Raw genomic sequence first — 24,756 nt, forward strand, 5'->3', positions numbered from 1 at the left:
TTTCCCCTCCCACCACCCCCTCTTGTGATCGTAAGTCTGATCTCTCTATCAGAGTTGTTTTTTTTAAGATTCCACACATAAGTGAGATCATACAGTATTTGCCTTTCTCTGAATTCATTTAACATAATTACTTTCTCTGACTACACTTAGCATTATGATTTCACTTTCTCTGTCTTACTTCATTTAGCATAATGCATTCAAGGTCCATCCATGTTGTTGTAAATGGTATATTTCCTCATTCTTTTTTAAAAAAATTTTTTATTGTTAAGTTCATCACCACACATTACATCATTAGTTTTTGATGTAGTGTTCCATGATTCATTGTTTGTTATATTTCCTCATTCTTAATGGCTGAATAATATTCCATTATATATATACCATGACTTCTTTATTCATTCATCCATTGGTGGATACTTAGGTTGTTTCCATGTCTTGACTATTGTAAATAATGCTGCTTTGAACATGGGGGTGCAGATATCTTTTTGAGTTAGTGTTTTGATACCTTTGGATATAGCCCCAAAAGTGGAATTTCTGGATCATATGATAGTTCTATTTTTAATTTTTTGAGGATCTTCCATACTGTTTTCCATAGTGGCTGTACCAATTCATAATATCAGCAAGAGTGCACAAGGGTTCCCTTTTCTCCACATCCACACCAATGTTTGTTACCTCTTGTCTTTTTGATGGTGGCCATTCTAAAGAGCATTAGGCGATATCTCATTGTGATTTTAATTTGCATTTCCCTAATGACTAGTGATGTTGAGCATCTTTTCATGTACCTCTGGCCTTTTATATGTCTTCTTTGTAGAAATGTCTATTCAGATCCTTTAAAAATGCCTAATTTTTAAATTGGGTTGTTTTGTTTTTGCTGTTAATTTGTATGAGTTCTTTATATATTCTGGATATTAACTTTTTATCAGATACACGGTTTGCAAATACCTTTTCCCATCCCATAGGTTGTCTTCTCACTTTGTTGGTGGTTTCTTTTGACTGTAGAAGCTTTTTAATTTGATGTAGTACCACTTGTGTATCTTTTGTTGCTTGTGCTTCGGTATCATACTGAAAAATCATTACTAAGACCCATGGCAAGGAGCTTTGTTCCTATGTTTCCTTCTAGGAGTTTCACATTTTCAGGTCTTATATTTAAGTCTTTAATCCATTTTGAGTTAATTTTTGTGAGTGGTATAATATATGGTTCCAGTTTCATTCTTTTACATGTGAATATCCAATTATCCCAGCTACATTTATTGAAGAGACTGTCTTTTCTCCAGTGAGTATTCTTGGCTCTTATCAAGTATTAGCTGACCATATAGGGTTGGGTTTATTTCTGGGCTTTCTATTTTGTTCCATTAGTCTATTTGCTTATTTTTATGCCAGTACCATAATGTTTTGATGACTATAGCTTTATAGCATAGCTTGAAATCAAGAAGTATGATACACCTCCCGCTTTGTTCTTTCTCAGATTTCCTTGGCTATTCAGTGTCTTTTGTGGTTTCAGGAGAATTTTTCTACTCCTGTAAAAAATGCCGTTAGACTTTTGATAGTGATTGCACTGAATTTATAGATGGCTTTCAGTAGTATTGACATATTAACAATACTACTTCTTCCAATCCATGAACACAAGATACTTTCCATTTATTTGTGTCTTCTTCAATTTCTTTCATCAGTGTCTTGTAGTTTTTAGCATGAAGACATTTCACCTCCTTAGTTAAATTTGTTAAGTATTTTATTGTTTTTCATGCTTTTGATGCTACTGTAAATGGGATCGATTTCTTTGTTTTTAAAAATTTCATTTTTACTGTATAGAAATGCTATTGATTTTTGTATGTTGATTTTGTATCCTGCAACTTTACTAAATTTACTGGTTAGATCTATCAGTTTTTGGTTAAGTCTCTAGGATTTTCTATATATAAAATTATGTTGTCTGCAAATAGAGACAATTTTACTTCTTCTTTTCCAATCCTGATGCCCTTCCCTCCTTCCCTCCCTCCCTCCCTTCTTTCCTTTCTTTCATTGCCTGATTGCTCTAACTAGGACCTCCAGTACTATGTTGAATAAAAGTATAAGAATGAGAATCCTCTGTTTTTCCTGTATTAGAGGAAAAGTTTTCATCCTTTCACCATTGAGTATGCTGTCAGCTGTGGGCTTGTCTTATATGGCCTTTATTATGTTGAGATATGTTCTCTCTATGCCTGATTAAGAGTATTAATCATGAATGGATGTTGAATTTTGCTGAATACTTTTTGTGCATCTATTGAGATGATCATATAATCCTTTTCTTTCATTTTATTACTGTGATGTATCACATTGGTTGATATGCATATGTTGAAACATCTTTGCATCCCAGAAATAAATCCCACTTGATCATGGTGAATGACACTTTTAATGTACTGTTAAATTTAGTTTGCTAGCATTTTATTGGGAATTTTGGCATCTACATTCATCAGGGATATTGACCTATGGTTTTCTTTTCTAGTAGTGTCCTTTTCTGATTTTGGTATCAGGATAATAATGGCCTCAAAAAATGAGTTTGGGAATGTTCTCTCCTCGTCAAATTTTTGGGAAGAGTTTGATAAAGATTGGTGTTAATTGTTATTTAAATGTTTACTAAAATTCAACAGTGAAGCCACCTGGTCCTAGGCTTTTCTTCATTGGGAGATATTTTATTCCTGATGTAATCTTCTTATTAGTAATTGGTCTATTCAGATTTACTATTTCTTCCTGATTCAGTCTTGGTAATTTGTATGTTTCTAAGAATTTTCCCATTTCTCCTAGGTTGTCCAGTTTTTTGGCATATAAATGTTCATAGTAGCCTCTGATGATCCTTTTCTTGTCTGTGGTATCAGTTGTAATGTCTCCTTACTCATTTATAATTTTGTTCGTTTGGGTCTTCTCTCTTTTTTCCTTAGTTAGTCCACCTAAGGGTTTGTCAATTTTGTTTCTCTTTTCAAGAACCAACTCTTAGTTTGGTTAATTTTTCAACTGTTTTTCTGTTCTCTATTTATTTCTGTTCTAATCTTTATTATTTCCTTTCTTCTGCTAATTTAGGCTCATTTTTTTTTTTCTTTTTCTAGTTCCTTAAGGTGTAGAGTTAGGTTGTTTACTTGGGATATTTCTTGCTCCTTAATGTAGGCACTTATTGGTATTAACTTCCCTCTAAGAACTGCCTTTGCTATGTCCTGTAAGTTCTGGTATGGTAAATTTCTATTTTCATTTGTCTCAAGAAACTTTATTTCCTCTTTAATTTCTTCTTTGATTCATTGGTTATTCAAGAGAGTATTGTTTAATTTCCATGTCTTTGTGAATTTTCCAGTTTTCCTCTTGTTATTGATTTCTAATTTCATGCCATTGTGGTCAGAGAAGATACTTGGTACAATTTTAACCTTCTTATATTTGCTAAGATTGTTTTGTGGCCTAACATATGGTCTATCCTAGAAAATGTTCCATGTGCACTTAAGAAGAATGTGTATACTATTGTTGGATAGAGTGTTTTGTATATGTCTTTTAGTTCCATTTGATCTACAGTATTGTTCAAATCCACTGTTTCCTTATTGATTCTCTGTTTGGAAATCTATCCATTGTTTAAAGTAGACTATTAAAATGTCCAACTATTATTGTATTACTGTTTATTTCCTCTTTTAGCTTTGTTAGTTTTTGCTTTACATATTAGGTGCTCCAATGTTGGGTGCATAAATATTTACAGTTATATCATCTTGATGTCCTAAACCCTTTATCATTATATAATGACTTTCTTTGCCTATTTTTACCATTTTAAGTTTAAAGTCTATTTTGTCTAAAGTAAGTATAGCTACTTTGGGAGTTTTATTTGTTTGTTTAGTTTTTTATTGTTTGGTTGGTTGGCTTTGGTTATCATTTGCTTGAAATTTCTCTATCCATCCCTTCACTCTCAGTCTATGTGTATCCTTAAGGCTAAAAAGAGTCTCTTATAGGCAGCATATTGTTGGGTATGGTTTTTTAATTTTTTTTATTGAATCCATCCAGCCATTATATGTCTTTTGATTGGGGAATTTAATCTGTTTACATTTAAAGTAATTTTTGATAGGTAAGAACTTACTATTGTCATTTTGTTAATTGTTTTCTGGTTGTTTTGTAGATCCATTGTTCCTTGTTTCTTATCTTTCTCATTTTTTTTGAGTTTTGATGTCTTGGTATTGATATGCTTTGACTTCTTTATCATGTTCTTTTGTGTAATTACTACAAGATTTTCCTTTGTGGTTATCATGAGGCTTACATAAAATATATTAAATTTATTTATTATTTTATTTTTTTAAAGATTTTATTTATTTATTTGTCAGGGAGAGAGAGAGAACAAGCACAAGCAGGGGAAGCAGCAGGCAGAGAGAGAAGCAGGCTCCCTGCTGAGTAGAGAGCCTGATGTGGGACGCTGGGATTATGACCTGAGCCAAAGGCAGACGCTTAACCAACTGAGCCCCCAAGGTGTCCCTATTAAATTTATATTAAACCTATTTTAAACTGAAAACAACTTAACTTCAATAGAACTAATATATTTTACACATTTACTTCTTTTCTCCCTCATACTTTAGGTTATTGCTGTTACAATTTACATGTGTTTTCTTTGCATTGTGTAACTAATAACAGATCATTGTATTGATTTTTTCCATATTTTTTTAACTTTTAAACTAGAATTGTGAGTTATGTACCACTATTACCATATTGCAGAATCTAACAATGACTATATATTTACCATTGCCAGTGAAATTTATGCTACTTTTTTTGTGTTTTTATGATGTTAATTAGCATTCTTTTACTTCCACTCAAGAATTCTCTTTAGTATTTCTTGTAAGGCAAGTCTGGTAGTAATGAACTCCCTCAGCTTTTGTTGTTTGGGAGTCTTTATTCCTCCATTTCTGAAGGACAGCATCACTGGGTATAAAACTCTTAATCGACAGTTATTTTCTTTCAATTTTTTTGAATGTCATCCCATTGTCTCCTGGCCTGAAATGTTTGTATTGAGAAATCCACCTATAGTCTTATCAGTTCCCTTATATGTTAATTTCTCTCTTTTTTCTTGCTGCTCTTAAAATTCATTGTCTTTGACTTTTGACAATTTATTTATCATGTGTCTCAGTGTAGCCCTATTTTGGTTCAACCTATTTGGGGTCTTTTGGGACTCATGGATCTGGATGTTCATCTCTCTTCCCAGGTTTGAGAAGTTTTTAGCCATTATTGCTTTAAATATATTTTCTGTCCCTTTCTTCTTCTGTTTTCATTTTGGAATTCCCATAATGTGAGTATTATTTCTTTTCATCACATCCCATAACTTCCATAGGCTTTCTTTATTCTTTTTCATCTTTTTCTTTTTTCCCTCTAACTAGGTGGTTTCTAACGTCCTATCCTCTCAGTTGCTGAATCTTTCTTTTGCATGGTGGAGTCTACTTCTGAAACATTCTGTTGAGTTCTTCAGTTCAGTTGCTGTGTTTTTAACTTGAGAATTCCTGTTTGTTTTGGTTTCGGGTTTTTTTGTTTGTTGTTTTTTTGTTTGTTTGTTGTTTTTTATTTATTTATTTTTTAAGATTTTATTTATTTATTTGACAGAGAAAGACACAGCAAGAGAGGGAACACAAGAAGGGGGGGTGGGAGAGGGAGAAGCAGGCTTCCCGCCAAGCAGGGAGCCCAATGCAGGGCTCGATCCCAGGACCCTGGGATCATGACCTGACCTGAAGGTGATGCTTAACAACTGAGCCACCCAGGCACCCCTGTTTTTTGGGGGGGTTTTGTTGTGTTTTTTTTTTTTGTTTTTTTGATGGTTGCCATATCCTTGTTGAGCTTCTCATTTTGTTTATGCACTGTTTTCCTAATTTTGTTTAGTTGTCTGCATTTTCTTGTACTTCACTAAACTCCCTTAAGAGGATTATTCTGAATTTCTTCTCTGAGAGTTCATAGATCTCCCTATCTTTAGGGCCAGTTATTAGAGTTTTACTAGTTTCTTTTGGTGGTGTCTTATTTATGTGATTCCTTATGTTGGTTTCTGTGCATTTTTGTAATGGAGCTTCTCTTGCAGACTTTATAGATTTGCTTTGGCAGAGATAGTTCTTCACCAGTCAGCTCAGTTTGGGTTTCTGAGTGTGTCTACTGGTAATGTCTTTGGGCAGGTGGGGCTTACTATTATGACCTATTTTGGGGTGAGAGAACTATTCAAGCTCTGAGGACAGGGATGGGGGTGTGCCATTGACTGAGAACATTTAAATAGGACTTCTGGCTTGGTTCCCTATACAAGTGAGGCTGTAGGATGGGCTCCACAGTTATTTGAATTCTCTGGTCAGGCTTACCAGATGGTTGGGACTGGATACGTTATTCAGTAATAGATGGAGCTATGAATTAGCTTCCCTGCACTGTCACGGCAACAGGACAGGGCCCTGTACAGCTCCTTGTCTGGAGAACCAAATCTGTCCTGACTATGCACTGAATTCCCTGGTCAAATGAGGCCACCAGTTTACTTTGCAGATGAGGGAAGCCACAGGATGTTCAAGTGCCATTGTATGCAGGGCTGTTGACTCATCTATGCAACTTCTCATGTGCTCTGGTTAGGTTCCCTGGTTGGACAGGCTAAAGGTTATATTTACCAATAATCAGGGCTATGAATTAAATCCCCTTCCCTGACACAGTGGGAGAAGCAGCTCTAAAACTGTGTCTTGTCTTAACTAAAGTCAACCCCCACCACAAGTTCCCTGGCTACTGCCTTTGCTCTGCAAACCATCAGCTCTGCTGCCCTTCTCTCAACTCGAATACCAGTAGGCCACACAGCTTTCAGGTGTTTTCACCAGCCCTTCTGGTCAGATGAGGCTGGAAGACACTTTCCACAGTAGATAGGGTTGTGTCTTAGCTCCCTTGCCTGAATGTGAAGGAGGGGATGCTCCTGGCTCCACTCAAATGCCCAAACAGGCTCTCTAGTTGGGAAGGTCCAGGAGCTACCCTCTGACTTGTCTATGAATGAATCCTCCTGCCTGTGCATAGCACAGGAGGCTTCCATGCTCCGTACTGGCTTTGTTCTGGGGCTATCCACTCTGTCTACCCACCTCTCAGTTCAAGTGTCACTGGACCACACAGCTTCCAGAAATTGTTACAATCCCTTTTGGTTAAATGTGGCTCTAAGGTACTTTCCATAGTGGGTGGGGCTATGACTCAGCACCTTGACTGGACGTGGGTAAACCAGGCTCTAAGGTGGGCAAAACTATTTGAGGATCCAAATTAGGCAGATCTGTACCCACAACTTGGTACTGCCGATGAGCAAAACTGCTATTGTGATTACTCTTTGGACACTGTGGGTATGAACTCAGTTTGCCAAGATCTGTGTGCTGGTTGTTGCAAGCCCCACCCCTAACCTTCTCCATCACAGATCCCTAAGTAGCTGGGCCCCTGCAGATTCTTCTGCACTCCCTGATGTATGAGATCAGAGGATGGGCTCCCACAACATGACCCACAATGCTAGAGGAGGCTGGTCATCCCCTCTGGCCTTTTTCCACTAGAGGAACTGGAGACTCAAGCGAGACCTCTCTGTGTGATGCTGCACTGTCCTGGAGGAGCAATGCATTGTCAATGTCTAGCCCCTTTTCTTACCCTTCTCATGCAGTCTGTTGTAGTCTCTGGTGTAGGGAGCAGCTTCAACCTCACCCCCACATTCTAGGATTCTCCCAGTGGTGTCTTGTTCTTGAATAGATGTTAGTTGTTTAGATGAAGTCAGTACGACCTATGTTACCATCCTGGTGACATCACCTAGAAATTTTTACTTTTAAAAGACAGTTGAAACTAGAAAAGTGAGCTTCTTGGACTACCATCCTACCTTTATGTCACCTGCTGATTAATATACTGAGAGTTGACTCTACATTCAGTCTCATATTAGAATGTTAGAATCAGTTAATAAGCTTATGTTAATCTCCATTTCTAAATTTTAATAACCAAATAAGGAACATTATGAATATTTTTAAATGATATGATCTTTGATTTCTTTTGGATAATTAAACCTCCCATATTACATTAATTTCTTAAATAATATTATTCAGAGGACTAAAATTAAAAATTCAGAAAACAAACTCTGAACCCCAGGTAATTTGGAGTCATTTTTACATAAAATATACATTAACTATCTTCTCCTTCTGATGATTATAATATCCTGATAGTTACTTTACTCACTAGGTTTTATAGCTCCCTAGTTGGGATATTGCGTCAGATTCCCAAAAAAAAGACCAATAATTAAAGGACAAACACCTCCTCAAATGTTTACTGCAACTTCACACTTCTAGGAATTAGTAATTGAGAGAACCACAAAACTGAGTGTGGGAAGTAGTTTAACAGATTGGACCTCAGCCAGATGGGGATACTTTGGCTTTAGTAGCAGGTGGTTCCTTTAAAAAGAGGATGTTTGCAAGTGAGAGGTTTAGGTGGGTGTATGTTAGAGCAGAGATCAAACTGGAGTTCAGAGAGTTTCAAAGACATATTTTCAAGGTCCAAGGCATCAGAGTTTTTATATTCCATATTCTCCATTTTATGAAAATGTAAAAAAGTGCTTTAAGCCTATTTTAGATAACCTGAATGTCATTGCATTACTGTGTTGCTGAGTGCTGCCATAGCATTTTTGTAAGTTCACAATTCAGTTGGTCCCCAGTGATACATTACATAAATTTACAGTATTTATATCTTAAGTCATTTTAGTCTAAGTGGGATCCAGTTAGATCACTATCTCTCTTTTACACACACACCACTCCTTTAATCAGTCAGGGGAGGTTTTCCAGGCAGCTCTGATCTTAAAGGTCCTTTTTCCCACTACCTAAGTCCTCAAATCTATATCCCCCACCCTCTGCAATAGCAAAGCATTCACTGGAAATAAAAGGCAATCAGTCACAGGCATTTGAAGGAAATTGCACAGGACAGTTCTATATCCTGCAGTTCTTGCAGTGCACAAATGCATACAGTAGCAATTAAAAGCCTAAAAAAAAAAAAAGAAAAAAATTAATAGAGAGTTGATGAACCTTATTGGAGTCAATCAGGGCAAAAGGTTCATATACTAAGGCCTGAACTTTGATCAACTGTAGCAAAACTAATAACTTTTATTGGCATAAGAGGAGTCACACTAGGAAGCAATCAGACTAGCATGGGCCATCATGTGAGGATAGATACCCAAACTATGGTTTGCTGATACAGGACCAGGAAATAAGAGAAGAGGAGGTCTAGGCATGTATGAAGGCAAAGGCACTAACCTAAACTCCCTAAGTGATCAGTACCCACTGAGAAAGGCAGGAAAGTCACACTGTAATTATGTGTGTGTGTATGTACCTACGCAAATATATCCATTTGTAAATACTGCGTATATATGCATATATATTTAATTTACTATATGTAGTCATGATTAATTTAACTAATTGCAAACTCTATATAGTTCACTCCATTTTGTATTTTTAATTTTTCTCTATTAACCCTTTTGTTCTACTCATAAAGTTTGAAGCTAAAAGAAACCCTTCTTTTTCGTAAGAGGTTCTACTAACCTAACTAAGAATTGTATATTATCTTTGTGGTGGAGCAGGTAAACACATCCCTTTAAAAAAATACCCAGAGTGGCGCCTGGGTGGCTAAGTTGGTTAAGTGTCCAACTCTTGATCTCAGCTCAGGCCTTGATCTTAGGGTCATGAGTTCAAACCTGGCATTGGGCTCCACGGTGGAGCCTACTTAAAATAGATAGATGACTGATAGATAGATAGATATCAGAAAAGGGGCTGTTTGTTTGAGTAGGGTGACCTCTTACAATTGCATGAAGGACTGGGTATAATGTGTGTCACATTAAAGACACTTAGTACATACTTACTGAATAAATGAATACATACATGGATGAATAATCATCCTAAATAGGACCTTTAGTGATCCCTTTGGGTTTATATACAATCTTACTGTCAATATATCTTACTGGGAGCTGATACAACTATTCTATGGTGGTGAGAAGAGGAGATTTTCCTGAGCCTAGATGGGTGGGTTTGGTCCAGTGGTGGAAGTATTGGGAATGCCAAGTTCCTAAGTAGTTTTATCAGCCTGCTTCCTGCCAAGAGAATTTTGGGGGGTCCATGAGCCTCCTTTCACTTCATATTCACTCTTTCCCTTTCAGTCTAAGCTGGCAGTGTTTCTGATAAAATTTTCTCAAGAACCAAGTGAGCCTTTGCAGATTTTATGGGGATTCACTCCATTAGACAAAAGCCACACACCCACAGGTCTTTTTGAGATCATCCTTTCTCTGTCTCTTAGTTTTCTATTGAGGTGGCTGAGCAAAATTGCCCTTAAACTTCCCAGGGGCTTTCTAGTTTGAGATCTATGAGAAACACCCTTAATCTCTTGGAAGGGTCTTTTATATGACTGAATACTCCGACCCTGTGATCTTTTCAAGGCTATAACAAAGGACTGTATAGTCACACTTTCAGCCTTTTCTCTATGGCATGATGGCGGCAATAATCTCTTAATTCTGGAGTCTTTCGCCATTTAGATAGGTTGAGAATTTCCCAAAACATCAAATCTCTCCTTTTTGCTATAAGTAGCAAAAAACCCTAGTGACATGTTCAACACTTCAGAAATCTTCTTAGCTCATCACATATGAAGTTCATTACTCAGGAATGTTTTCCACCCAACTGCAGCACAGAATTAATTCCTTAGGCTTCCTGTCACCACTTAACAGTGACCCTTTCTCCAGTTTTGAAGAATATGTTCATCACTTCCTTTTGAGACTCAGCAGCCACATCTTCAACATCCTCTACTAAATCAGTTCAAGGCATTCTAGTCTTTTTTCTATCATGTTCCTAAAATTCTTCTTGCTTCTTCCCACTTCCCAATTCCAAAGCCACTTCCACATTTTTAGGTATTTGTTACAGCAACAATTCACTTCTAAATACCAAAAACTGTACTAGTTTTTTAATTGCTGTGTAACAAATCACCACAAATTTAGCAGCTTAAAACAACACTTACTTATGAGCTCAGACTCCTATAAATCAGAAGTCCAGCATGGTGTCCCTGGACTCTCTGCCCATGACATCACAAGAATGAAATCAAGGTGCCGAGAAAACTGAGTTCTCACCTGGAAGCTTTAGAGGAAAATATGCTTCCAAGCTCATTCTTGTTTTGGCAGAATTCAGTTCCTTACAGTTGTAGGACTACAGGTTACAGGTTCCCATTTCTCTTCTGTCTGTCAGCCAGGGCCACTCTCAGCTGCTAGAGTCCACCCACATCCCTTGCCATGTGACCTCCTCAATCTCCAAGCCAAAATATTCAGTCATGTCCTTTTCATGCTTTAAATCTCTGATGACCCCTCTTGTGACAAGCCAAAGAAAACTCTGTATTTTTAAAGGGCTCATGGGATTAGGTCAAGTCCTTCCAGGTAATCTCTCTTTCTCAAGGTTGTCTGTGCCATATAATATAACCTAACCCACGGTAGTTACGATCCTGGTGATTATATAGGGTATGTATCCCAGGAGGGCAGGAAATCTTGGGGCCCATCTTAGAAGCCTGCCTATCACAGGTGTGATTCATTGTCCCCTTTAAGTCCCAACAATCCTGAAGAAGTAGAGTTTATAGCCTGGGGATTTATTTTTTATCGTTCTTCAGTATCTACCTACCCCCCCCCCCAATTCTTAGCTCTTTAGATCAGTATATTATTAGATTAAGAAACACTGGGGAAGGAATTTCATGGTAAATTGCTCTCATAAGAACCCACAGATTCTCACACTGAGAAAATAGCTTTGATCTGAATTGAGAAGATACTCTGGGTTCCCTCCTAAGCACAGAGCTTCTTGAATCTTCTGGGAAGCAGTACTGGTCTAGCCCTCTAGCCTGCATTCTTTTATGATAGCCTACCCTCTTTTATTTTAGACTGTTTCTGCTGCCCCTGGTTATCTGTAGGATGAATGTAATTCTGAGTATTTGCCACATCACCTGAGGTCAAGGGGGACAACATAAGTGCCAAGGTTCTACTGACGCCTGGGTCTATTGATATTTACTGATAAGATGTCACTTGAGGCTAAGAGATCACAAAACGATAGATTTCTCCCCAGAAACATCTCAGAGGTAAGGCTGAAGGTCACATGGATGGTGGGCCATGGCTGGTGGAGTTATTCTGACTTTCCTGATGATGCTTCCTGTCCCTCAGATGTACAATGTGGGGGCTTCAATGCTAGATTAGGAACTTGTAAAATTGGGAGAGAAATGTATATGCTAGAGCAAGGAACGAATATGTCTCCTTTTAATGTGAGCCTTGCTTGAAATCTCTATTTTGGGAGTGAGGCTGAAACTATCCTTGCTTTGATCCCATAGAACTCCAGGCATCAGGCAGCAAAAAACCTCCTAAAACGCCATGATGCAGAGTAGTTTTTATGTTATTCAAGCCACCCAAAATGCTACATCTAGTGAAAGGGTGGTACCAGGACCAATATTACGTATCAGGCATTTTAAGGTTCACCTAGCACAGTAATTTTGTTTCTTACAATAGCTCCTAGGGATAGTTTATGGAAAGACATTATTCTTTGATTTTATCATGACAATAATATCAAAAGTGGAGAGATGCTTCTGAAATATTACCATTACCACCTAACAGCCTATGAATCAAAACTTACCTTGAGTCTTGAGATGAAACTATGAAAACTGTGAATATTATGTTCAACTCAAGTTTTAAAGCACAGAAGAAAAAGTGATCTAATAATTTAAAGGTCAATTTGAAAAGAGTTGGGCACCTACCAGGGTAAACTTTGGGATACAAATTAAAATGTTATTCCAGCAAAAAGACAGTGTCATTCCCTAAAAGACAAACTGCTGAGAAGAAGAATTAGGAGAAAGATGATCTGTTATTCAGAAATCCTCAGGTGGGGTTTTATACACGGAATAGTTTCTCTATCTCTATGGCTGCTAGCTTATGAGAAGAGAAATCCAGGCAGGTGAAACAGTAGATGAGGAAAAACAGAGCACCAGCTAACAAAGCAATCAGTCTCAAGTCAGAGGGAGCTTCTGACCTGAGTAACTATAGGAGGGTTTTGTGAAACTGCTGTTAAACACTAAAGAACTAAAATTTGTCTCCAGCATAGAAAATAGTTAGAACAAAGAGAGTCTGGATTCGTAGTATATATATAAAGGTAGGCAGAACTTTGGTCAGTTTGTCTGAGTTGACATAGAAATCTCCTTTCCTACTTTAAACACATAGAAATTTTGGACAAACTATAACACAACAGCACACAAACACACACAATGTCCCAGTGTTGAAGATAAAGATGGAACTCAAAGTCAGAGCAGTAAAATGGAGCCAAAGCCAAAGGGCTCTTGGACAGAACTGGGCCTGAGGCAGGCCTGAGGAGCTGGTGGTTGGGTCTTTAAGATTAGCTGTGAGACTTGTGTATATGGGAGCTGGAATCATGCCACTTAAAAAGAGTAAGAAGTCCTATAGGACTTGTCCATACACAAAATGGTAACGAGACACACCAGGACCACTCCCCAGAAAAGTGATAAGGGAGATAACTTTCTGCTTGGGACCAGTGGAGAAAAGGGGTCACCAGCAGAACCCAGGCGGGTGCTGTGCATGAGTGCTAAGTCAGCACCCTCTGCAAGCTCACAGAACAGGTCCCAAATCTCACAGTCAATACACACACTGGTCCTGGGCCAGTAAAATGTATAGGGCCCTAAGCAGAAGCGAACAAAAACTCTCTGTAAAGATGCTCTCACTGTCAGGTCATGGTTCATAAAGGAAAGCACAGTTCACAAAGGAAAAGAGTTTAATAACTTTCATTACTTGATCATTTTAAATTTCCATGAAACCGTAGACACTACAGACCAAATTTAAAGGCAGATGACCAATGAAAGAAAAAATAACTGACAAAAAGAAATAGTATCCAGAATTTATAAAGAACTTTTACAGATTAATAAAGAAAAATAGACAAACAAAAGTACTAATAAGCAATTCACAGAGGAAGAAAATGGCCCAAATAAACATGAGGGGATTTTTCATTCTCCCAAGTGATCAGGAGAATCCAATTTAAAACACCGAGATACTGTTCACATTCATCAGATTGGCAAAAGTCAAAAAGAAGATTTATAATATCTTATAAACTAAAAACAAAAAACCTTATGAAATTGAGAGCATACAAACTCTACCAGACTGTAATTCTGCTCCTTGTGTACTGTGGAGAGAGCTGGGCACACACGCCCAGTCGGCACGTACAAGGCGGCCGCGCCAGCACAGCTGCAAGAACAGAACCTCAGAAACGTAAATGTCAACCACTAAGAGAAGGGATGCATGGCAGCCTCCAGTGAAACAGTGGACAGCAGTGAAAAGGGGCGGGCTCCGTCTCTGTTTATTAATATAGCTATATCTCAAAAGTTTAAGGTTAAATGCTGAAGTACATGCTGCAGAATGATACAGTCTGAAAGTATTCATGAAAAAATTTAAAAGTCACGAACTACATATTAAAAGATGTTAAAAGCAGGGCGCCTGGGTGGCTCAGTCGGTTAAGCATCTGCCTTTGGCTCAGGTCATGATCCCGGGGTCCTTGGATCGAGCCCCTTGGTGGACTCCCCACTCAGCAGTGAGTCTGCTTCTCCCTCACTCTCTGCCTCTCTCCCCGGCTTTGCTCTCAGAGTCCTGGGATGGAGCCCCACATCAGGCTTCCTGTTCAGCGGGGAGCCTGCTTCTCCCTCTCCCTCTGTCACTCCCTCTGCTTGTGCTCTCTCGCTCTCTGTCAAGTCAATAAATAAAATCTTAAAAAAAAAAAAAAAAGATGTTAAAAGCAATTGATGGCCTGTAAAGATAGGAATAAAATTTATGATCAAGACTGACTTTGAGGAGGTAAGAAGGAAAATGGTTCTGAGTACATCTTCAAGAGAGGACTTCAACTTTATGTGTATAAAATAAATCTGTGAAAGAATAAAAAACATTAACAGTTTCAATGCTAGGTGATGAATACTAATGTGTTTGTTTACACCACAAAAACTGATAAAATAAACAAAAATATCTAAATAAAGATGCCAGATATATTTTTAAAATCCCATCTCAAATTCAGTTTTTTCCTTCCACAGAATATCAGCAATCATTTTGAAGCTGTTAATAAGTGTTGTGATTAATTTTTTGAAAACTGGGAAGCAAATGTTTGCTCAAAAGTAGAGTGATGAATTTGTGTCAGCAAATGAAAAACAATCTAACAAATAATAAGCCAAGAAGTAAATTCTTTAAAGGGCCTTCTGGTATTGCATGAGTTGCTCTGACCTCGGTACAAAGTATTTTACCAGCAAAGACCTCTTTTGACACTCAATTGCTACACTGCAGTCAACCAAAATGTTACCCTGGTATCCTCTTGTCCTTGCATGTTCCTACTTAGAACAAGACTTAACAAGTCATAAACCCTAACTTTTCTTTCCCTACAGCATTCCTTCTAATCACAAGTACCTGTGCTCATGCAGGTCAATAAAGTGGATTCTCCTCCATGTCCAATCTTTGAAGCTTAAATGAATTCAAGCAAGACTCCACTAGAACCTTATGAATCTTTCTAAGAACTGCCTATGATGATTCCATGCCAAACACCAAGATCTATCAAAGCTCAACCAGACAACTAAGCATTCATTCAAACATTCACAGTAATAGCAGATTTCATACTTTCTTTTTCTTCTCTGCTCTTTGTAACAATTCCTTCTCCTTCCATAGCTTCTCTTTCTCCTTCTCCTTTTCTCTTCTCTTGGCAGAAATTTCCATTTCCAGTCTTGCTACCTCTTCCTGGTGGGCTCGCCATTGAAGAACCTGAAATAAATGGAAATTCATTCCAATAACTATACCCAGTCAAGTGATTTTACAGACCACAATAAGACTAGGTTCTATATCAAGCAGGTGTCAAAGTTTTTCCAAATACACATTAAAATTCTGAGTGCACATGGGTGTGTGACATGTGCATGATGTGTATGTAAGATGTGTGTGCGTGCTGTGTGTGTGTGCGCGTATTAGTGTTAAAAAGAGAAAGCAACTTTAAAATCATCTCATTCAGGGATTCTTCACTTAGATTCATGGACTGAGATCCTAGAGTCTGTGAATTGACTTCAAAGAATCTATGAATTCTCATAAATATAATGTAAAAATTTCTCTGTTTTTGCACAGGTGTGTTTTTCTGAAACAACTGTTCCAGTTTCTGGTCAACAGTTTTCAAAAATTCTCAAATGATCCTAAGATCCTAAGAAGTTTAAGAACCACTGATAGATTTCATCCTTCTTATTTTATAAGTGAGGAAAATGAGCCTGAATGAAGATGAAAAAAAAAAATTTAAGACATTTAAAAGAATTTTCTGGATTCTGATCAGTATTATTGGTAGAAGCATAACTGGTACTGCACTTCTAAAGGACACTGGACAATATGTAAATAAATATGTATCAATATAAAATATGCATAGCCTTTGACCCACAACTGCATTTTTGGGAAGTTATTCAAAGAAGACAATCAATTGGATAAGTGCGCAAAAATGTATCCACAGGAGTGTTCACTGTAGTGCTGCTTAAACAGAAAAGTTAGAGTCTAAATGTCTGGCAACAGGAGATAGCTTAAATTAATTATGGTACGTTCATGCAATGACTGCCATTGAAAAAGAATGGTCTATACCTATATTCATTGACATAAAAAATGTCCACAACATATTATTAGATGCAAAAAAGCAGGTGCAAAACTACATTAATAGTATGGTCTCCTTAACATAAAATATCATCTATGTATCTCTACATAGAAAAAGACTTAGAAGGAGTTTTACCAAAATAATAATACTGGTTATCTCTGAATAACATCATTTCATGAAATTCAAAAAATTTTTTCTTTAAGCCTTTCTGTGCTGAGTGACATTTTTACAATAGATATGTGTTATCTTTGTAGGCAGCAAACCAATGAAACTAACAAAATAGAAACAAACATTTACATGTTCCACATACACTAAGAAAACTAAGAAAGCGAAAGAAGGAAGGTGGAGAAGTGTGCAGAATTCTTTTCAGAAAAGGAAGGAACTAGCATTTCCAATTTAATACCTCATATCTTATGTTTGATATAAGCATGACTCATTATGGTAAACTAGCATTTCCAATTTAATACCTTGTATCTCACATGTTTGATATAAGCATGACTCATTATGGTAATACATAAAATGAGAATAGAATAAATAAAATGTTCTAAAATATAATGAATTAAAGTGACTAAATAGTTAAGCTCTTTTGCACTTTCTTTTTTTTTCTGTATCACAGTGTTTTATTTATTTATTTATTTATTTTTTATTTTTTAAAAGTTTCTACTTTTTTTTTATTATTATGTTATGTTAATCCCATACATTACATCATTAGTTTCTGATGTAGTGTTCCATGATTCACTGTTTGCGTATAACACCCAGTGCTCCATTCAATACGTGCCCTCTTTAATACCCATCACCAGGCTAACCCATCCCCCCACACCCCCTCCCCTCTAGAACCCTCAGTTTGTTTTTCAGAGTCCATCGTCTCTCATGGTTCATCTCCCCCTCCAAATTCCCCCCCCTTCATTTTTCCCTTCCTACTATCTTCTTTTTTTTTTTTTTTAACATATAATGTATTATTTGTTTCAGAGGTACAGGTCTGTGATTCATCAGTCTTATTAAAAGTTTGTTTTCTAAAAATATACTTTCTCCTAGTTATCAAAATAACTAAGGAGGGGCACCTGGGTGGCTCAGTTGGTTAAGTGCCCAACTCTTGATTTCAGCTCAGGTCATGGTCTCAGGGTTGTGAGATGGAGCCCTGAGTGGGGCTCCATGCTCAGCAGGGAGTCTGTTTTTCTCCCCCACCCCATGCCCCTTCCCCTACTCACATGTGCTCTCTCTCTCTCTCTCTCTCTCTCAAATAAATAAATAAATCTTAAAAAAAAAATAACCAAGGAAATTCAGACTCTTGGTTTTCAGACACACCTAGGTTTCCCCACCTGCTGCTTGTCCTGGCCATTATATTTACTTTCCTTTTTGGAAGCCCATTCCTAGAATAAGATCACATGCCTTCCATCCTGATCTCCTACTCCCAAACCATTCCTTCCTGTAAACCATCTTCCATCTGTAACATACTGTGTTAAAATCAAGTGTCCTGTCAAGTGTTGCTAGTGATGGTGGTACATCATGTTGACCTTGTTGACCATCTCTTTCCGATTAAAGCTCTTTCCTTCCTGGCCCACAACATTGTTCTCTCTGCTTCTCCACCAATGGATACTACTCTCTTCTTTTCCTGTTCTGTCCACCCTCCACCCTCAACTCTACTGCTATCTTTTTTTTTTTTTTTTCTTTGAGAAAGCTAGAGAGTGTGAGTGGGGGGGGGAGAAGAAAAGGGAGAGAATCTCAAGCAGACTCCATCCTGAGCATGGAGCTTGACGTGGGGCTCAATCTCATGACCCTGAGATCATGACCTGAGCTGAAATCATGAGTCCAACACTTAACCGACTGAGCTACCCAGGTGCTCCTATTGCTATCCTTTTTCTATGAACTCAGCCTCTCTATGCTTGTTATGTCTGTCTCCTATGAGTCATACACACACTTCTGTGTGTATGACTAAAATGTACAATATCAGCTTTGTCTTGTTGTCTGCAATTCTATCCTATCAAATGCTTAAGGTCTTTACTATTTGTATGTGTACCCAAAATACAATATTTTCAAAATTAAACTCAACATTTTTAACTTTGCCACAGCTTCACAAGCCCTGTGCACCTGCCTCTTTTTTCAAACATCCTGGTTTATTCTGTGGAACCACAAGTATCTCTGCAGTTTGCATTTTTATTACTGCATGCACCTATCAAAACGACTAATTCTTTACATTTTACATCTGACTTGGGCAATCTTATATTTCTTAAGATCAGATGAGTTTTACTTATGACAAATCAATTTCTAAAGTACTGGATTTCCCTAGGCCACTTCACTGTAGTTTCCTAGTTCACCCAGTCTATCTGCCAAATGTATTGAGAAAAATGCCAGAGTTCATGGGGTGATGCCAGTTTATTCCAATAGGACCTAAGTAACTTAGTTTTCTTACTCACAATCAATGCTCCATTTTAACTTAACTAACATATAATCTCTACATAGATTTTTCTTCATGTGCCTTTCCGTACGTGGCCATTCTTGTTCTTAGCCTCATGGTTTGGTCCAAACTGTCCCCCCACCTGTAACACCCTCCATTTCCCTCTATTTCATAGAAGGCTCTTTGGACCAGTATATGTCCCACTTCTTTCATGAAACATTCTTCAGTCCATGATCATTTCTCTTTTCTTATTTCACTTACCATACCATAGCTATTCTCTAATCATTTTGAGCATAGTGTTTAATTTTTATTTACAGGAGGGTCCATCATATGTATTTTGTCTTCCTCTTACACCATTTAGCAGAGTACCAGCACATCATAGATGCCCCTTCTATTTAATTTAATTTACCAAAACAAACCTTTTTAAACAAAACCTAATAAATGAAGAAATAAAAGTATTAGAATATACCATTTTGTAACATCTAATGAAATAATAAGTCCTTGTTTATGATCATCAATGGCTACTAAACACTTCATGTTAATAGCAGATGGGAAACTTTATAATGGAAGAATCAGGCTGGCAACAACTGAACGCACTGAACAATGTTAACATCACAGAGAAACAAACAGACATTTTGGCCTCCTGATGGAAATATACAGCATTCCTATGAAGTATTCTTGCCAAAAAATAAAAATGATATCATCAAATCTCTAGACCTATCTATCAGGTAACAGGAAATTCAGCTAATGGAGAAATATATTAAACAACTGTATGGGGATGCAATCAACAAAACTGAAATTTGAAAAACTTTAAAGGACTTTAACAAATTACAAGAAAAAGAAGGAGAATTATGGATAAAGAGATTTAAGAAACATATCAATCAAATGCAATATGTAGATTATATTTGGTTTTGATTTGAATAAACTAAATGTAAAAATTACAAAACAAAAATATTTTGATATTGATTAGTTAGTTGATACTATTAAGGAAATATTGTTGAAGTTTTTAGGTATGATTATAATATAGTTATGCTTTTTAATTTTTATTTATTTATTATTTTTTAAAAGATTTATCCATTTATTTTAGAGAGAGAGAAAGGGGAGAGTGGCAAAGGGAGAGGGAGAAGGAAAGAAGAAGACTCATTGCTGAGTGAAGATTCTGATGGGGGCCCAACCCCATGACCCCGAGATCATGACCTGAGCTGAAATCAAGTCAGACACTCAACTGACTGAACCACCCAAGCGCCCCTTGTTATGCTTTTTTAAAGAGTCTTTATAATTTTAGAGATATATACTGAAATACTAACAGATCAAATGGTATGATGTCTGGGGATTTGCTCACTATTACCCAATGGTCATAGATAACAGTACAGATGAGACAAATTTGACTAATGAGTTGATAATAGTTGACATTGAGTGATAATAGACTTGTATATGTTTAAATTTTTCCACACTAAAAATTCTGTAAAAATAAATAAACCATAAAATATAATGTATGTCCAAAGAGTTTTATATAATAAAATACTGTAGTCTCAAGGTTCTCAGATAGTAGAAAGGGAGATTTGAGGCACACTGAACTAATGAAAAGAAAAGTAGCATACATTTAGCCTTTCTGAGTACTAAGACTAGTTTTATAAATTTCAATAGAAAGAAGTTTGGGTTTTAGAACTACTCTTCTCACCTTTTGATTTAAGACTAACTTACGGGAATTATTGAATAACCATTACATATGTGATGTCATAGGATTTAAAGAAGCCAACACATAAGCAAATATCTATAATTGGAGAAGATTTCTGTTTCCAAAGACAAGTATAGCAAAATAATAATAATAACAACAATAATCAGACCAATGAAGCTGAGGCAACCCATTTTATCCACCAATTTAGCCAATTTACCCCTCCTTGTATTTGCAAGTCTAAATGATGTTTCTCCTGTTCCCCAGAGAAGAAAAGATTATGGTAGTTTTTTATTTTTTAAGTTTTTTTTAGCTGGTTAAGTTTATATTAAATCCACATAAGTAAGAACTGTCATGAGAGGCTCTGGTAGGTTTTTAAATGGGACAAACAAACTGAAGAATCATGAAACAAATGGAAGTTCAGCAATCAAAAGCCAATAGGTTAAGATGTCAAGCAACACACGTATATACAAAATTCTGGGGAAAAGACTCTAGATCAAGTCAGCATCAACCTTTAGAAACTAAATTGCTCCACTTAATATTGGAATCACGAGAATGGTCGGGGACCCTTAAAAGTTTGCTTGAAATCAGTAACTCACAATATCATCTGTAATTATAACCATACTCAAAAAAAAGGTAAAGAGTCAAGGAGAGAAGGTTGTTGAAGGTAGCATTGTATCCTAAGTTAGCTAGAGTTGTGAGATCTTGACAAGAAACACGCTCTGCAGTAATCGGTTTCCAGGCAGTAAGGTAAACAGGGCTTTTCAGAATGCACAATGGACACAGTGAAGAATCTGGTGGGAAACGGGTGCCATTGAAAAAAAAAAATCTTTATCCAGTGGATCCCCAGAGGCAGTCAAGGGATTTGGATGGCTCCCATGTGGAGAGAATGACAACCAATTATGGTATTTTTGAGAGGCCCAAGAATAAGAAAGCTGGCAGGTGGGCAAAGGAATCAATATTATCACAATGGGCTAAAATTTAGAAGACTCTTGAGCGAACAGCGAGCAAAAGGAACAATAGCCCAGAAGAACATTTTAGTGGTTTTATTTTAAAGGGTTTGTTAATTATATAGCTTTAAACAGAGCATGTGAGCATAACTGTGCAACAATAATAACCACGGAAGAACATTACCACAGTGGCAGTCAGGAGCATGTTAGAAGGAGAGCGTTATTTAGATTATTAACTACAGGACATTTTTCCAGGTCTTTAGCTAATACTTTAATATTCCTGCCAAAGGTACAGTCTGAATGAAACCTTAACCCAACAAAGAACAAATGGAGTTTAAAATATGTTCATCTATTGCAAATAATAAATTAAGGTTTTAAAATGAAAATGGTTAGTAGCATTACATGTATTCCTTGCTCTTAATGTAAAAGTAATATGGTTCAAATGAAATTAATAAATACACATATTCTCAGAGTAAAGTACTAGAAAAACAAAAAAGCCCATCAAAACTTCAAAGATAATAATGGAAATTAACATCAAGGTAACAATATTAACACAATTTGACAACAAAGTCAAATGCCTTAAAAAATTCTGTAAGTGGCGATGTGGTATAAAGGAAACGAATATTGAACTGTTGGTCAGAACACCTGCTTTTTTGTCCTATCTCTGCCACTAACCAATAATATTGTTACTTTGAGCAAATGGTTAACCCAGTTTTCTTGTGTGTTAAAGGGGAGGACTGGATCAGATGACTTCTATGATTTCTTTAAGTTATATTATCCTGATTCTATTTTATATTTTCCTATATGGAGAGATTGCAATATATGACATGTTCTACAGTTTTCTTCTGCAAGCAAAATGAATTGCAATGAGAAACATCAGTATTTTATAGGCCTGTTAAATAATAATAGACAATTAAATATTAATATGGAATTCTATCATTCATATTTATGGAAACATTGTGTCATGTGTGTTGTCTTATACAGGAAAAGTTTTGTCTGACCACTACCTATAACTGGCAACAATAAAATATTAAAAACTGCCATTTATGAGGGCTTATTGTGTGCTAGGCCCATGCTTTATAAAGGCATTTAACTCATGGTATGATGTAATCTTTGAAACAAGCAAGTTATCTTCTTCACACTTCATCTGGCTAACTTCTACTTACCCTTATTCACATCTAAGCTTAGAGATCATTTGCTCCAGGAAGCTTTCCCTAACTCACCATGTCCATGCCCCTAGCACATTGTCCCTCTCTTCTATTACAACATGCGTTAAACCATTTACCTGTACTTCCCACTTGGCTACAAACTTCTTAAGGGCAGGGACCAAATTTGTCTTATCCATAACCTGTCTACAGAGCTTACCATGTCATCTGGTACTTAAAAAGGGTTCCAGAAATACTTGGGATATGCACAGATAAGGCTCTGAGGCTATGCTTGGCAGTTAGATTGACCACATTTCCCCTTCCCCACACTGGACTCATCTTTAGAAAGAAAAGGTAAGTCTGTCCCCAACCCACCCCCACCCACCACACATGCTACCATTTTCTGACTCCCCCACAGGGGACTTTCAATTCTTGATTTCCCCAGTCCTAGTTGTTTCCATGCCTCCTAAGCTCCATCTCTGCTTGCCTGACAGGGAAAATATCCAGAAAACATTGTCAGGATTTTCAACAACTAATTCATGTTTCTAGCAATATTAGAGGACATGTGCAAAAAAGTGGCAAGCTCTCTGTCTTCTCCTTCAATATTCCTATAAGTTTCTAGATTCAGTTCAGCTGAGTAAACTTCAAATTTTCATTTTATTAAATTTTAAACAGTCTGATAGTTCTATTAAATTCTTTCCAATTGTCCCACTATTTTTCAATATTACCTAAGCTTTTTAATCTCATGCGTTCCATTTGTATTTAAACTTCACTCATGACATACAGTACCTGTGATTTTGCATATGTTATTAAAGCTTTCTATTCTTTCCTTGGCATTTTTACTTAGCAGAAAGACTTGGTTTTTTCTTCTGGTTTTACAACTGTCCCTTGGTTTCTTGGGCTACTTTGTAAGTGCACTTCGTAAGTGCATTTTTTATCACCTCACTTTGATAACCACTTTCCATTTTCTGTGGTTTGTTTTATTAGTCTTTCTCAGAATCTCAAAGATGATTCACTCTTATCTTGACTGTTTCATGTCCTTTACTTTTCAAATAAAGTCTTGCGAAGTTTCATTTAATTGGGTCCTACAGGGTCTTAACTTTAGTGTAAAACAAAACTTGTGGAGAAAGAAAAAAACTAAATGTCAATAAGCAGAAAACTATCAACAGATATTTTTTCATAAAGGATGAAATCTAGAAACCTATCAGTCAGTTTTATGTAGGAAGCTGACAAAGCTGACAAATTGCATAATATTGTCAGAAAATGGGGCTAACAGGAAATCACTTGCCTGCTGACTATGAGATCCAGGGAAATCACTTCCTGTTTCTGGGCCTCAAATTCTCACTGAAAAAATGAAGACGACTAGTTCACTTTTTCAAACGAGGGCCACAACTCATTAGTAGATAGTGAAATTGATTTTGTGGGAGGGAACTAGGGTTTTCTTACAAAAGAAAACAGAACAGAAAATATCAGAGCGGGCGCCTGGGTGGCTCAGTTGGTTAAGCGACTGCCTTCGGCTCAGGTCATGATCCTGGAGTCCCGGGATCGAGTCCCGCATTGGGCTCCCTGCTCGGCGGGGAGTCTGCTTCTCCCTCTGACCCTCCCCCCTCTCATGTGCTCTCTCTCTCTCATTCTCTCTGTCTCAAATAAATAAATAAAATATTTAAAAAAAAAAAAAAGAAAATATCAGAGCGTATCTCATGTCATTATAGTAATGCTGTTTCAAGAAATTTTTGTTTCCATTTGTGTGTGTGTGTGTGTGTGTGTGTTTGTGATGTAAAATACATTTCTCATTGTAGGCCGTGGTCAAAGAAGCTTGAAAAATACAGTAGGAAGTTCTCTATAATCCCTTCCAATGCTAAAATTCTATGACTCTGTAATACAAAGACCAAAGCTATTGTGTTGCCATCATTAAGCCACAGTCCTTATGCCTTCTGCCATCAGCCCAGAAGCA

At 36.9% G+C, this 24,756-nt stretch overlaps 1 protein-coding gene across 2 annotated transcripts in view; it reads right to left on the reverse strand.

Moving 5' to 3' along the window:
- Positions 1 to 24,756, reverse strand: part of CCDC148 (coiled-coil domain containing 148) — a 286,442-nt gene that overhangs the window by 124,988 nt on the left and 136,698 nt on the right. For both annotated transcript variants that reach the window (XR_013447145.1, XM_078070835.1), the window contains exon 11: positions 15,641 to 15,781. Coding sequence is in view for 1 of the 2 variants with exons in the window: in XM_078070835.1 (XP_077926961.1) it covers positions 15,641 to 15,781 (141 nt within the window). In the remaining variant the exon portion in view is untranslated. The remainder of the gene's footprint in view (positions 1 to 15,640; positions 15,782 to 24,756) is intronic.

Source organism: Halichoerus grypus, chromosome 4 (assembly GCF_964656455.1).
Source record: "Halichoerus grypus chromosome 4, mHalGry1.hap1.1, whole genome shotgun sequence".
Taxonomy (NCBI): domain Eukaryota; kingdom Metazoa; phylum Chordata; class Mammalia; order Carnivora; family Phocidae; genus Halichoerus; species Halichoerus grypus.